The sequence below is a fragment of the Bos taurus genome, chromosome 19 (assembly GCF_002263795.3).
Source record: "Bos taurus isolate L1 Dominette 01449 registration number 42190680 breed Hereford chromosome 19, ARS-UCD2.0, whole genome shotgun sequence".
In the NCBI taxonomy this organism is placed as follows: domain Eukaryota; kingdom Metazoa; phylum Chordata; class Mammalia; order Artiodactyla; family Bovidae; genus Bos; species Bos taurus.
Genome location: NC_037346.1, coordinates 7,147,116 through 7,163,360, shown reverse-complemented (window position 1 = coordinate 7,163,360; position 16,245 = coordinate 7,147,116). Strand labels below are relative to the sequence as shown.

Here is a 16,245-nt window from a genome sequence, read left to right as displayed (position 1 = left end):
TGTGATAAGGTAAACATATCAGTTTAAGAGATTCCCATTGCCCTCTGGCCCAAATAGCTGCCTAGCAGAGGTCATTAGAATGCCGCTGGCAGAGGCCCACTTCTCTTTCATGGTGCACGTACTTGTTTCCGGATCTTCAGAGGTACAAACACTTATGGGCAAAAGATTGTAGGACTAGCAAGGTCTTAAGGAAAGTCATTCATGAGGCAAGTTGCATTCTGCGGAAGACGTGTTTTTGGTTTTTGCTGTGTTTTTGTTTTTGTAGAACCTGATCAAATCTTCTGTTTTTATACTCTTTCTAGCTCATAGGGATTTTACTTAGTGGTAATTTTGTTATTGTTAGTCAATTTATTTATTGCTAACAAAGTGAGAGTTGCTCAGTCCTGTCTGACTCTTGGCGACACCATGGACTATATAGTCCATGGAATTTTCCAGGCCAGAATACTGGAGTGGGTAGCCTATCCCTTCGCCAGGGGATCTTCCCAACCCAGGGATTGTTAACAAAGTGTTCCACTATTGCTGCCACAATAGAACCAGTGAGTCCTGATGGTTGGATGACTTGGGTGTGATCTTTGATCAATTCTACCCTTTAATTGTGCTCTGACTGTGCGAATGATTTCTAGAGATGCCCGTGCCCAAGAGAGCAAGTTATACTAACTCCTCTTGCCAAGAAAGGTTGTCAGGCTTGGTATTTTTTTTAATTCAGTGTGTGTAATAATCTTTATTTGATTCACATCATATTATTTACCCAACCTGTGTGAGTGAACGTTCATGTCAGTGACAGAACATTTCAAATTCTTATGTCAGGTTGGGAGTCTGCTTCTTGCTGTCCAGTCATGGCACTCATGCATGTGAGGGCCTGCCTAGGTGGTCTCTTGGCCACTTCAGTGGAGCTCTTCCTGGTTAGTGATAAATAAGAGAAGAGAACCTTAGCATGCATAGGGTAGAGGATTACACAAATAATATAACAGAGCAGAACCAGGTTCTGCAGATCTGTCACCAAAACGTGTTTGACACCCTCTGTGATCAAAACAATATTTCCCCCTGGTGGGTGGGAAAGATATCTAACCATTTCATTCTTCGAATTAAGAGGGAAAATATTATGAAGATAACACAAAGTGAAAAATTTTAGGTGTATTTTGAAATGGAAATTACGTGGTTATATATTCATATTGTCGTGTGTTCATAGGCATGTTTGCATTAATTACAGGAAATGAATACTAATTTATTATTGCCCCTGCTTACCATCAATCTAAATTTATTTACAGATGAAGTCAATGAAAAATTAGTTGAGTCTTTTTCGTTTTTTCTTTCTTTTTAAAGTTGCTGTTTAGAACACTCAGGACTGTGTTTTGCTGCAGATTTGTCATGGTTAATGCATGTTGCTGTAGCAGTCAATCATGTACTCTAAATACTGTCACACTTTTTTTTAAAGCCTCAGTCATGAGCCATGACAGAAAAATAAACAAACAAATATAGAGCTAAAAAACTCTTTCACTGAGAAGCTACACTATGCAGAACCCCTTGGGAAGGCTAAAGGAGGCCAGAATAAATGATAATGTAAGTGCTGTGGGTGTAGGGAAGCAATGATGCTGTATGAACACAGAGGTTCTGGAGAAAAAAAAAAAATACACATTCGCACACGCAGGCACATACTCCTGTGGAAAAATTGGCAATATTAGTAGCCTCAAGGTGCAATTTCCTGAAGCAGTGAGATTGACAAGTCAGTACTAAATGCTGTTAATTTAACTAACTTCAGATTAATGGTAGAGTCTGCTATGACTGAAGCCCTCAAACACAGTCTCATTATAGCCTTGCTGGGAAGGTCCTAAATATAGGCATTGACAGTTTAAAACAAATTCGTATACATTTGTGTATTTTTAGACATAGGTTAGGCGTCAGAGTTTGTGTCACAGTTTTCAGGTTGATTAATTGACCCAGTAACTGCACCCTTTACCCACTCCCCCCACCTTCTTCCACTCCAAATTATGGACAAAATGGGGGAATTGTCCTTGCTAAGTCATTCAGTGAGCTTTTTATTGTGAGCCTGATGTTTGAATTGCATGCATGCGTCAACACTTGGGCGATAGACACATGATTTATAAAAATAAATTTTTCTAATACTATGAAATCCCCCCTATTAATTTTTATATCCACAACAGTTATTACTGGTGTGAATTCCAGGTGGTATTTCAGATGGACAGCTTCTCTTGAGCTGTGCTTGGCTCCCCCTGAAATTTTTCCTGCTTTTCCTAGCACAACACATTTTGTTTCTAGACTTTTCCTTTATTCCTAGACTGAAGACTTGATGCTGTTTGAGTTGTAGGGGTAAAAGGACTCTGAATCTTTAAAATAAAGCATTCACCTCTTCATAGAATAACAAGAAAGATACAGAAAATTTTATGGCCGAGTAAGTTTTCCAAAATGGTTTAGCTACATGTGCTTCTCAAACTGAGACATCTAACTTACAACACAGTATGGTGGTGGTATTGTTGGAGTTCAGTGGATATCTCTGAAGTCTCAGAATAAATATGTCTGTCTTTCAGGAACATTGAATTTTCTAGGCAGATTTTGATGAAAGCAAATTATTTAGAAGTTAAAACAAGCTCTTCTCTTACGGAGAAGAGTGGAACATATTCCTAAAAAAATGAAGATTAGAAAAGAAAGATTATAGATCTCTTTCTCTCTTTTTTTTCCAGGCTAAGTTCCCAGGTGCCCCTGGGAATATACCTATTCACTTGCTTCCGTTAGAGGTAATTTCATGCACGAGTTGGAGAGGCACTAACTCAGCCAGTGGTTTCAAACCATTTCACCAAGCAAACCTTTTATTATTTTTATCCTATGGATTTTTTAATAGTTTAATAAAACACTCTCTCTTGAAAGATTTTCTTTATTGACTGCCAAATCAGCTGACTTAAAGTAATCATTTTTCTCCCTATTAATAATGACCTATATAACTACCAATAGAAGCATCTGTTCGGCATTAGATAATCAAACCTAACAAACTGAGTTAACGTTTTAAGGAAAAGCAGGTAAACATGATAATCATATTTAGACTGTGTAGTTTTATCTTGAGTAATGATGTGTCTGTTCAGCTTTTTGACACCTTGGAGATTGTTTGGGGAATCTCATTCCTATTTTTTCCACCCAGAATGAGAACGTTTTCAACCCCCTTATTTTTAAAGATAAACTGATATCCAGGGAGGTGGGATGATGTTCCAACTTAAAAACCTTAAACTCGGTGAACTTCCGCTAAACCCAAATGGAATGCAGATCAACCTATTCTTTATGTATTGCTCTTTTCTAAGTGCTATCTATTTGGCGCAAGATTGGTGAGCTTATGTTGGTGGTTCGTTTGGACAGAGAAACTAGGAAGGTTAACATCTATTCTGTGATCAATTTTCCTGCCTGTGACTTCCCTTCTTGGATCCATTCTCCCTTTACTTCTACTCTCTGAGTATTTTCCCCTTGAGTCCGGAACTCCGGGACCTGTTTGCGAGGTTTGGTCTTTTCATTCTTCCTGCAGTTGATCCCTTCCCCAGTCAGGCAGCTATCCCTCTGTGCAGCCATAGCCAGCATAATAGAGGGTCTGTGAGTGTGTGGTGAGCGGTTCGGCTGGGGCAAGACCACTTGGCTCCTGAAATAGGCTCCATGCTATTGTGGTGTTTAATTATCAACAGCATTTCTACCACCCAGTGTTTCTGAGTGGGTATTTGTTCTAAGACCTGCCCAGCTAATTAACTACTGGGGTGGGAACGGGGGGAGGGGCAGGAACTTGGTGTTCAAAGAATACAATTACGGTTACTGTTTAAATCCTGAGATAAGTAATAATCAGACCGAGTGGATTTTCTTCACCATCAGAATCTAACCTACTGACTGGCAACTACTTATTAGCCTTACATTTCTTAATTTTTTCCTTTTACCTTGCAATTGGTGAATTGGGGCCTAAATTGCTTAAAGCTTGAAAAATATAAAGAGTAAAATGTAAACTAATTTTAATTTTTTATTGACAATTCCAGGGAATGATTCATTTGGCTTACTTTAAAAAATACATTTGCCCATTACTAATGATACGCTATTTTGCAATGTAGTGATAACTTTTCTATTGTCATTGGCATTTCCCTTGTTTTCACTGATGAGAAATACGGGGCAATAAGAGAATCATTTAAACTCAGTGGTAGAAGGATGTTTACCACTAGCCTTAGGTGCCTCTTCTATAGTACCCTTGGTTCTGTGTGATTTTCTTCATGAGGGGAACTCATTGCTCACCAGTGATTGTACACGGAAGACTCTCAATTAGTACAGGTTTATATAATTTTTATTAAACCCATTGGTCTGTGTTATAGTTAAGAGGCACACAAACATAAATCAAATACTTGTTTTTATAAAATACCTTTGTGTTCTTCCATCAAAAAATAAAAATCTCTTGCCCCAGATACAAATGCTCTGTTTTAGCTTCCATTCAAAAAATATATTATATACTCAGTGGTGTCAATTTCAACCCTATCTTTAATTTCAAAGGAGAAAACAAGGTCACTTATGTATAAACCTTGCATTGTAAGCCAATATCCTCTGGGCCAACAAGAATAGCAGTTAATAAAATTTATCTTTGCTGATCATAAATGACTTGTGATTTCTAACAACCTCACAACTGACTTGTTTCCAGCTAGGAATGTCAAAAGAAGTAATATAGAGATATTTTAATAATTAAATGTTTTTTAATTAAAAAAAACTCAAAACATAAGTTGCAATTTACCTGTCTTAATAAGATTCAGGGCTCAAAATTCACTTGGGTCTCAACCCGTTCTTATTTTCAGGTTTTCCCAAGGACTTTGAGAGTGTGATTCCCAAAACGTTTTAGTGATTTGGAGATTGAACGTTTCATTTCAATTACTGTGAACTTTCTTCTCTTAGAACTCACTACAACTTGGACATGGGGCTCTGGAATGTTTTTCTCTGATACTTTCAGCAGAATGTGGACACACAAAGTCCACATTATATAGTGTATATTGTAATGGTTGCTCTTTAAGAAGCTAGAGCTATTGACATAGAGAGACTTTCTGCCCACGTCTCCCAAACTCCAAGGGGCAAATGGACATTTTCTCTGAAACAAACACACAAAATAATTGAAGAACTTATTTAGAAAATCCAAAGCAGATTTCTCAATAATGTCATAGAGGGGTTAAAGATGAAATAAGATAGCTGTAACTTCTGCTTATTTTTTAGTACTGTCCAATAGAAATACAGTGTGTCACATCATTTAAAAATTCCTAGGAGTGACATTAAAAAAGCAAAAAGAAATAAGTGAAATTAATTTTCATGATATATTTAACTTAATAGATCCAAACAGTATCATTTCAACATGGAATCAGTATAAAATTATTAATTATATATATATATGGTATTTAAGCCCTAAAAATTCATTGTAATTTTACATTTAAAACACATTTTAATTTGGACTGGACACATTTCAAGTACTCGACAGTCGTATGTTTATGCCTGACAGTGTAGTTTTAGAACACAAAATCCTACAAACTTTAAAAAGTGCTTACATTGGACAGTGTTTTCACAGCACAGACCATACAACAGATGGGTAAAATATTTAAATTCTCTACCAGAAAATCCTGGCTTGTTTTATTTTGTTTCTGAGAGTTATATTGGCTAACAATTTATTTGACCATTTACAACGTGCCAGGGAAATGTTTTAAACCTATTGCGTTTGATTCTCAACAATCTTAGATAGGTAGTAGAGGACCAGCCTTTAAGAGACCCCTTAGTGATCTCGCTGTCCTAGTTTTCACACCTTGTACCAGAGCTGATCTGCGCTGGGCATCAAGATCAGCAAGATTCAGCAAAAGTGATAACATATCACCTCTGGTGTTAGGTTACAAAAGAGACTGGTGCTTCCATCTAGGTTGGTCTCTCCCTCTCTTAAATAATGTCCTCTAGGGGAAGCCAAGGAGAAGGCAATGGCACCCCACTCCAGCACTCTTGCCTGGAAAATCCCATGGATGGAGGAGCCTGGTGGGCTGCAGTCCATGGGGTCGCTAAGAGTCGGACAAGACTCACCGACTTCACTTTCAGTTTTCACTTTCATGCATTGGAGAAGGAAATGGCAACCCACTCCCGTGTTCTTGCCTGGAGAATCCCAGGGACGGGGGAGCCTGGTGGGCTGCCGTCTATGGGGTCGCACAGAGGCGGACACGACTGAAGTGACTTAGCAGCAGCGGCAGCAGCAGGGGAAGTCAATTGCCATGGTAGGGAGCAGTGCAATGCAGAGGCGCATACAGGAAGGAACACAGACCTCTCACCAGCAGTCACTGGAGTAAGTTTGGAAGTGGATCCTCTGGCGCAATCCTGTCTTTAGAGCAGACCAGTGGTTATGTTGGTCGAGTTGAGGGACAGAAGCCTGGACAGTGAGTGTGTGCATGTGCACATGTGGTGTTGGGTTGGCCAACAAAGGTATCTTTATACCTTATGCATGTTTTAATTTTGGGAAAGGAGAATACATTCAGTGTTGCAGGAATATTTAAAAATTAAAAAGAAAAGAATGAAAGAACAGTTATCAACTCTTGAAAAGCAAGTGACTGGAACTTAGGCTATGGACACCTGATGTCTAAAAAATTATTTGGAAATAAAAGAGGTAAATTCACTTGATATTTAGTAAAATTATTCCCTTCGAAATTAATAAGGTATTCACACCCTTCAAAAGAAGTAGAAGTAGTCTTGGGATTTATTCAGTTCAACTAAACACATATTTGTCAAGTGCCTACTCTTTGATGGGGATAGAGTGACCAATGAGACAAATTTTGCTCTTTGGAGTTGACATTCTAAGGCAGAGGAGAGAGAAAATAAGGAAATCAAAACAGTGAGAAAATATTGTATAGTGATTTCAGTGCTATGCAGAAAACTAAAATAAACTAATGTGATCAGAAGTGGCTTTACTTGCAGAATAAACTCTTAAGACCTATGTACAACTCTATGCCACCCAGTTCCTCTCACTCAAGCATGGAGGTCAACTGCCCAAGGAGGATGGCCTGAACCCAAGCAAGCTTGCATGAGCCATACATAAACCTCTGTGGTAAGTTCACTGAAACTGGGGGAGGGTATTTTTGTTACTACAGCAAAGTCTAGCCTAATACACTTATCTACATAAAAATGAAATAGGTAAAATCTTGTTTAAAAAATTGGCCTCCCATGCCCAAAACAGTGGATATGGAGAACAGTTCTTGCCTTACATCCTTTTTTTTATATACTTTCTATTGCTGCTCCCAACATCTTTAAATTGCTAAAAGAGACTAAAGATCCCCATAAACTCAAGGTGAAAAAAAAAAAAAAAGAAAGAGACTTTAGACCCTGGACTTGGTGGCCAAAGAAAGCCTCTCTTGAAGATGTGAAATTTGAACTGAAATGTTAAGAAGGAGTTGGCAATGTAATGATCAAGATTAAAAGCACTCAATCTTTTCAAGCATGGAGAATAGCCATACAAAGGCCCTCTAATAAGATAGTGAGGTGTGTTTAAGGAATGGAATGGAGGTTTGCGTATCACAGGTGAGGGCTTAGCAGTATGGGATAAGGTTTGAGGAGGAGCAAGTTCATAAGTCAGGGTGATGGTTTGTACATCTATTTTAATGAAGCAGACAAAAATATCTGGGGACACATTCTAGAGACCTGCTTAAGCCTTGTCCTTTACATAGTTTTAATGGCTGAAAATCATTGTCTTTTGAGGGTGGATTTGATTTCAGGAAACCTCTCTAAATCATTGGAAGCCACGTCTGGTAAACAGGGAGGGTGATGACGCTGAGCAATGCTGTTTTGGAACAAAAATCAGGTGTGACTCTGAGCAACGAGTCAGATTTTCTCATAAACTGGCTCTGAGGACAAATCTCGAAGTGTTTAGGGCAATGGCAGCACTGTTGAGGCAAGCGTGGGGTCTCCCATGAGGACCCTGTTACAGGATAACGTTCGTGTGGACTGTAGCCTTCCTGGTGTGTTTGTTTACATAAAGCCAGCCTCATTAGTTTATAGTCACACCTCTTAGACGTGCCCTGAACCAGTCCCAGCACCAGCATGGACCCTCGACTACTGCAGAAACGAGTGGTGCATCCTGACAAGGCTGCCAGATTTTGACATTGGTGTCTGCACCACACTCAGATGACAGCTACTCTGCGATCGCATTTTATGAAGTAACGGAACATAACTAATGCTGGGAGACATTTCCTAGTGCCACAGGCAGTATCCAAGGGAAAGCAAGAGAGAGGAGTTCACAGTGGAATGCACAGAGGGAGGAGAGGGTCGGGGCAGAAGGGAGAATGCAGCTATAGGAAAGGGCAGAAAGAAGAACAGTCTGCCATGTGATTAATCAGTGTAAAAACAAAAAGTCAGGCTATGTCTGCAACCAAATTTCAAAACAGTGCCTGGAAGACACAGTAATAGCAGCAACAGAAGGTTCCCCACAGTGTAAATTACTGGAAGACAAAGTTTTCTTCATGCATTGTGTGTGTGAATGCGCATGTATGTGTGCTAAAATTCAATACCTGTGATTCCCAACAGCATAAGACAGGTCTTAACATTTCACCTGAAAATTTCTCAGCTCCTACTGTGTGCCAGGTGTTGGGATCGAAAGATGAGATAACATTCATGTGAGTGGCCAGATTTGCATATGGTAGGTGTCCAAAAATAACTAGTTTCTTTATGATCACTGTTTATACAGCCTATGCTGTGCTGTGCTCAGCCACTCAGTCAGGTCCGACTCTGCCTCCCAGGCTCCTCTGTCCATGGGGAAAGCCTAAATGATGCCAAGTAGGTAGCAACCTCAGAAAAGCACCGATGATTCAGTAAACTCCTCTGGAGACTGTGGAAGTGTGAGTCCAAGGGGAGGGCAGGATAGGAGTTGGAATAAGGGAGGGGTTTATGACAGGGGACTTTCAGATACGGAGCAAGTCTTTCTCAGATAGCAGTGGTTCAACTGAGTATGTGTTATAGCAAGGGGGATACTGAGCGGGTAAAAAAATCAAAAAGATAGTCCCCAGGTATCCTGAAGTACCTCTGTGCATTAGTTTTCCTAGGTCTGGTCCTTTGAGATTCTGGGCCTGTTTCCTAAGCTCGGCACACCTATGTGGGATTCTACTTCAATAACGGCTCATGTTTTCTTCTAGAAGGAATGAATATTACTTTGTGCTGCTCACCTAAAGGTGGGAGGAACAGAAAAAAGTTGCCAAATAAAGACAGTTGATTCATCTAACGAGCAGGCTGAAGTTCTGTATATATTTAACCTTGGGGCAGTGTGCAAATTTGGGTGGCCGCTTCTGGCGCTTCGCTTACGAATAAGGAAATGTTCATGGCTGAATTTTGAGCCATGTTTATTAAGAACAGCTCCATATAGCTCTATGAATGGAGGGGTTAAAACCTGGACAACGTGCCTGACCAATGGCTTAGGAGGTTAAGTCCCCAAACACATGTGTGTTTTTATGATTCCTGTTTTGAAATGGAGACAAATACAGAGGACTTTCTTCTGAATTATGTCCAAATCTTTGGTTGGCATAATGAAAAGAGTATTGGGCTGTTTTCAGAAGGGAACACACAGGGGAAGGGAAGACAGAAATTTTACCCTGTTAGAAATCCTGAATATTTGACAGGCAATAGAAGACGAACAGGTGGAGGAGAGTCAGGGAAGAAAGGAACTGAATACCCACATTGTGTCAGGAAGTGGGCTAATACTTTTCTACAAACACCTAAAACATTTAATACTAAATACTAAATACATTTAATACTAAATACCAAAGCATTTAATATAGAAGATCTGGGTTCAAATTGTGGGTCCACCACTTATTAGCTTTGGAGCACTGGATGAATTATTGGTCTTTTGTTATTTCGGGCAACTCTCATCTCACAAACCAGTGGTCAGGATCAAATGTAAGCAAAAGCATTTTCGCAATGTGTAAAATACTCTAAGAACTGAAGACCTCATTGTTAGTGGTATTATTTTTACTCTTCTATCCTGCCTCTACTGCTTCTGTGGAACAGTTTGCAACAGGTGCTTGCTTACCTGGTTCTAGCTGCCAGACTGTTTTTCTCATGGGCTGACTCATACTCACGCACAGAAGCAATTTGATTTCTTTTATACTTGATATATAAAGTGAATTAAAAATCCCTGAAAACAGATTGTGTTCTTCTATCCTGCTTTTTTTCCAACAGAAATGGCAGCTCAGGGCACAGAACAGAACAAAGAAACACACAATGGAATTTTAGCAAATAGCAAAAAGGAAAAGGGAAAGGGGCCCAGTGGCCACAGCCTTCCATACTGGTTACTTGCAAAGAGAATAAATTAGCACAGCAGGACCCCAGGTATGGTATCCCACACACTTGGACTTCAATCCTTGACGCCCTTATTCATTTGCTCGATGTGTGACCTTTGGTCAGTCACATAACCTCTCAGAATCACAAATTCCTCTTCTTCAAAATGGAGTTAATAACATTATCCTGAAGGGCCAGTGTGAAAACTGGAGAGAATGTACGTGGAGATTTCATAGGCCCTCAATCAGCTGTCCTTTGCCATTCTTCCACACGTGGGAGTCTATACACGATCCTGTCTCTTTAACTTTTTGGGTGGCCGAGGTGACTTAGGTATCATATTACCCGGAGGCTAAAAGCTGGGTTTCTCTCTCACTATCCTTTACAGCTTGGTGATGATAATGTGGTTATCATCCCACAGGGAATGAGGAAAAACCAGGGATCTTTTCAATGAATTTTCTTTTGGTTTAACTAGATATTTAGTACTTGGGTTCTTTTATGGAGATTTAATTATGCACAAAGGGGATTGAGGGGGATTGGGAGTCTTACTGGTTTCGTGGAAAATGCAGACATTTTTTTGTAGCGTCTCAGGTAAGTAAGAGTAATGTTTCATCCAGCTCGGTGCAGGCAACATCTGGATGAATGGTCTCCTTGTTCCTATAGAATGGGGCTCAGTCTGCATTCTCTGTGTTCAGACCCCTTGATTCTCTCTCCACTGCTCTCTCACTGACATTATTGCAACATAAATTGGAAGGCAGCAAATAAACCTTTCTCATTTCTTCCATCCTTCTTTGCCCATCCATCCAAACCCTCCAGTTCCACTAAAAAGAAGCTGCACTTTTGACGAAGGAGCTCTTACTGAAGAGCCCCATGCTACTGAACCCAAGTCCTCATTCTTTTTGACATGGATGTGGTGAGCTTAGCATTTTTAAAAGAAAGAGTTTTCTGATACAAGGATCTGCCTCTGTACCTAGTCTTTGGGTGGCGGGGTTTTATGAAATTTAGGAGCATAGATGTGACCTCTAATTATATATTTCTTCTCTTTCAGCCTTCTGGGTCTCACCACTTGGAAGTGAGTGAATCAGTATTAGTCAAACTAACAATTTGATGAGTTTACTTTTTTCTTTTAGGAAACATAAAAACGGTGGCTCAGAGCCACTGTGGTCATTGGGTCAGAGAGTTTGCACCTAGGGGAATGTGAGTGCCTACCTCAGAATGTTGTGTGAGGATTAAAGGAGTCAATACATGTAAAGTGCTCAGAATAGTGCCTGGCACAGGGCAAGGGCTGTGTGATTTTATCCCATCCACTCCTGGGCAGGGTCGATGGCCCCAGAGCAGCTCCCTTTGGCAAGTACTATCAGCTCTACTTCAAAATACATTCAGAAAGAAGCCATTCACAAAAGACCACATATTAAATGCTTCCATTTATGTGAAATGTCCAGAATAGGCAAATCTATAGAAATACAAAGTAGCTGTCCAGGGCTGAGAGGAGTGGGCAGTTGGGGGTGTGATAGCAGAAGGGTATGGGGTTTCTTTGGGGGTGATGAAAATGGTCTACAATTGATTGTGGTGATGGTTGCACAAGCCTGTGCAACTAAAAATCTTTACATTATACATGATAAGGGGGTGAATTGTATGGCACGTAAATTATATTTCAATAAAGCTGTTAAAAAAGACATCCAGAATTCCACCCCTGCTCACCATCAATGTCACCACTGTAGTAATCCAAGTAACTGGCATCTGTCTCCTGGACCATTAGAATGGCCTCCTAGCTGGTTTTTACAATTTCACAGTTGCTCTCATCACTGTGTCTTCTCTGCAGAGCACTGCAGGGATCTTTTAAAACGTAAAGCAGAATGTCTTTCTTTTTTTTTTGCCACGTCATGTGGCTTGCAGGATCTTAGTTCCCCGACAGGGATTGAACCTGGGTCCTAGCAGTGAAAGTGCGGAGTTCTAACCATGGGACTGCCAGCGAATTCCCCAGAAGGTGTCTTTCATCTGCTTAAACCATTTCCCTATGTCTCTATCACACAATCAAAGTGAAGCATCTCACCATGGCCTCTCTAATCCCGAACGATCTGGTCCTGGTGACGTCTCCCTCGGCCATCACTCTCCCCTGTGTTCATTTTGCTTTAGCCACTCTGGCCTTCTTGTTCTTCAGAAACATGGCAATCTCATTCCTGCCTGCCTCAGAACCTTTCTACCTGCCATTCACTCTGCCTAGAATTAGCCCCCAGATCTTCTCATGGATCATTCCTTGCTATCATCTAGGACTAGGAGCAAGTGTCACTACATCAGAGAGACTCCTCTTGCCCAATTCTATTAAAATAGTCCCACTCTATCCATCTCTACCCATTCATTCACTTTATTTCTTCATAGTGTTTATCACCATTTGAATTTATATTTGATTTATTTTCTGGCTTGTTGGAAACCTCCTCCACTGGAATATAAGTTCTATAAATGCAGAGATTTTATCTTGCTCACCACTACACTCCAAATACTTAGAACATGGCCTTTCTTTGGTGTTTGTTGATTAAGTGAATAAATGAATGGAGCCACCATATTGACTGTGAATAGAAAGACACTAACACACACACACACTCATTCTTTTTTCTATCTCATTCTTTTCTCTGTGTATACTTCCTGTGCTATATAGCCTTGTTTGGAGTATTTTGCATATCTTAAAACTTGCGTTCAATTCTTAAGAGGAAGTTCCTTTGAGGTTCCTGTTCAATACCACTCCGTATATTCTATTTAAAGTGTAACTGGATGTTTAGACATATAAGCACCATCACTATCTGCATGACAGTTTATGAAACGTGTAAAGGATTTCAGAGCCTATGGTTAGTCAATCATTCTTTCCAACGGCCAGTAATGACTACTTCCGTGGTATAAAACTGGGGTCTGGCCTTAATAGTATATGTTTTATTCTCAAGTTTACTTACAGTGTGGACTTTCTCGGGCCCCTGTCTTCAGAAGAATCCTGGCAATGGGTACATTGTTGGTCATGATGGCAATATCCAGAGGTGTCAACCCCTCACTGTTAGGTGTGTTGAGATCTAGTTCTTCTGGTGTGTACTGATACAGGAGGATCTGCACAGCATCCATATCTTGCTGTTCAACTGCTTCAAACATGGCTTCATTGCCCTGGAAGTTCTGGAGAAGAATGAAGTAGGTTAGCACAGTTTCATCGACCAGCTTGTCTTCGTGGCCTGGCTGTTGTAGATTTCAGGGACTGCTTCAGGGACTACATTTCCACTTGTAAGTGGTATGATGGTGGTGGTGGTTTAGTCACTAAGTCCTGTCCGATTCTTGCTACCGCATGGACTGTAGCTGACCAGGCTCCTCTGTCCATGGGATTTCCAAGGCAAGAATACTGGAGTGGGTAGCCATTTCCTTCTCCAGGGGATCTTCCTGACCCAGGAATCGAACCTGGGTTTCCTGCATTGCAGGCGGATTCTTTACCGACTGAGCCACCAGAGAAGCCCCTTTACGCCCAGGTCTCTAAAGCAAACACTGTTGGGCCCTCCCTCCGTCTTTCTAATGAGCACTGAAAAGATCTGTACACTTGGATGCATGGAGACAATTCAGTATACAGTCCATAGATAAGAGCAGACATCAGTTTTTCTCAAACCAGTCTTCTGTGGAATACTGTTCAGGAGGCCATTATGAGGTGTTCTATGAAGAAAGTAACATGTGGTCAAATGAATCTGGTCAATATTAGATTACATCAAGTTATTGCATTATTTTACTGTAAGACCTCTCAAAGTCTTTGCTAATTTTTTAAAATTAATTACATTACATAATTTTCTGTATATTATTATTATTTTTAACATCTTTTAAAAAATAATTTTATTTTATACTTTGGCCACCTGATGTGATGAACTGACTCACTGGAAAAGACCCTGATGTTGGGAAAGATTGAAGGCAGGAGGAGAAGGGGACGATGGAGGATGAGATGGTTGGATGGCATCACCAACTCCATGGACATGAGTTTGAGTAAGCTTTGGGAGTTGGTGATGGACAGGGAGGCCTGGCGTGCTGCAGTCCATGGGGTTGCAAAGTCGGACATGACTGAGCGACTGAACTGGACTGAACATAATTTTCTGTATACTATCATGTTTTAACATCTTTTAAAAACTACTTTTATTTTATTTTTGGCTGTGCTGGGTCCTTGTTGCTGCATGGGCTTTTTCTAGCTGTGCTGCTGTGGGGGCTCCTCTCTAGCTGTGGTGCATAAGCTTCTCATTGCAGAGGCTTCTCTTGTGGAGCACGGGCTCTAGGGCGCATGGACTTCAGGAACTGTGGCTTGTGGGCTCAGCAGTTGAGGCCCGCTGGCTCTAGAGCAGGGGCTCAATAGCTATGGTGCATGGACTTCGTTGCTCTGTGGCAAGTAGCATCTTCCCGGATCAGGGATAGAACCTGTGTCTTGTGTATTGGCAGGCAGATTCTTTGCCCCTGAGCTACTAGGGAAGTCCCAAGGCCTTTACTAATTTTAATATGCAATTATGATCCTCTCATAGGTGAGAAATATGACCTGTTTCAAATAATTGTTTCCACAGAACATATTTTTCATTGTGTTTGTTTTAACTGTCTTGGAATAATGTTCTACAAAACATAGTATGGAGAATGCTGGCATAGATAACATAGCACGGGTAACTTACATTATGACTAGCTTGCGATTGAGGGTACATGACCTTTCTCTGTTAGCCCCTCCTCTTCCATCCCCATGTCTGGACTGTTGCTCAGACTGTTCCCAGATTATGGCAATGACCTACCTGTTTCTTGTCTGAGACTCCTCCATCACTACTCCATACAAGGGTAATCTTTCTAAAATGTACAATGCTACATGTCCCTTCGCTATTTACACATTTCTACTAGGTCCACACGGCCTGCAGACTGACTCCCTAACTCCTTTGTACTAACCTCTGCGCTTTCTCAACCTGGAGTCACAGTCACTGAATACCTCGCATTTCTGAAACCTCAGATGAGGGAATCAAGAGGTAGTGTTCAGGGAAGGTTTCAGTGGATTAGGTAACAAACTGCTTTGCTGCCTGAGAGGGCCAAAATTTCAATATTCATAGGATACAGATCACCTATAGAAAAAAAATAGCTAGAGACAATATATTTCCTTTGAAAGTTTCTTTCAGAATATTAATAGTAAACAAAGGAGAAAACCTTTAGAATTCTCTCAAATACATATTGTTATAGCTCATGGGAGAACAGCAACACATATACTATCCATACATTTATCTGGTATCTTCTCCAGGAATTGCCTGGTGGTTAAACATGCTGAAATACCAGCGGTCCTGACCTAGCGTATGGGTTGTCTGATTAAACCTTTAGTAACCAAATACTAAGGTTGGCAGGTTTTATTTTTAGTCTCATCAAAAATCTATTTTGCCATCAAAGGCTGCAGGTCAGCTTAACTGAGTGCATAACACATGAATGAAATTTGAGGAAAACACAGAGTTATGATGCAAATACTTGTTTTGACAATGGGGACCCAAGGGGTGGAGCTATTTGGTATGCAGTTCTCTTTGCCACATGGCAGTCTGCTGACTGGAAAAGTGTTTTGTCGACAATTTGCTAAAGCTGAAGAGCCTCTGATGCTTAGGCCATAGCTTAACCAAGTCCTCCTAGAAGATGTGTTTGAAATGAGAAAAATTAGAAACCGAAGTGCAAAGTTAATATGCTTCCCTCTCCAAACAACGCAGTTGTGTATTTGTTTGTGATTCTTAGTATGTCTAATTTCTCATATGCCATCGTGTTTGTCTCACTCTTAAGTCATTTCCTTCTCCATGCTTTTTTTGGTGAACTCCAGTATGCTTCTATCTGGGAAGGCTAGGGCTCTTTTCTGTTTTAAGCTCAAACAAATGGTGAAATAAACCCCTGCACAGACATCCTTCCTGATCATGTTAATGTTATGCTCTCAGCTTTTACCGAGGGGCA

At 40.5% G+C, this 16,245-nt stretch overlaps 1 protein-coding gene across 1 annotated transcript in view; it reads right to left on the bottom strand.

The window, feature by feature from the left end:
- Positions 1-16,245, bottom strand: part of ANKFN1 (ankyrin repeat and fibronectin type III domain containing 1) — a 481,998-nt gene that overhangs the window by 148,844 nt on the left and 316,909 nt on the right. Inside the window, exon 5 of the mRNA XM_059878382.1 lies at positions 13,239-13,449. Within this exon, the coding sequence (XP_059734365.1) occupies positions 13,239-13,449 (211 nt within the window). The remainder of the gene's footprint in view (positions 1-13,238; positions 13,450-16,245) is intronic.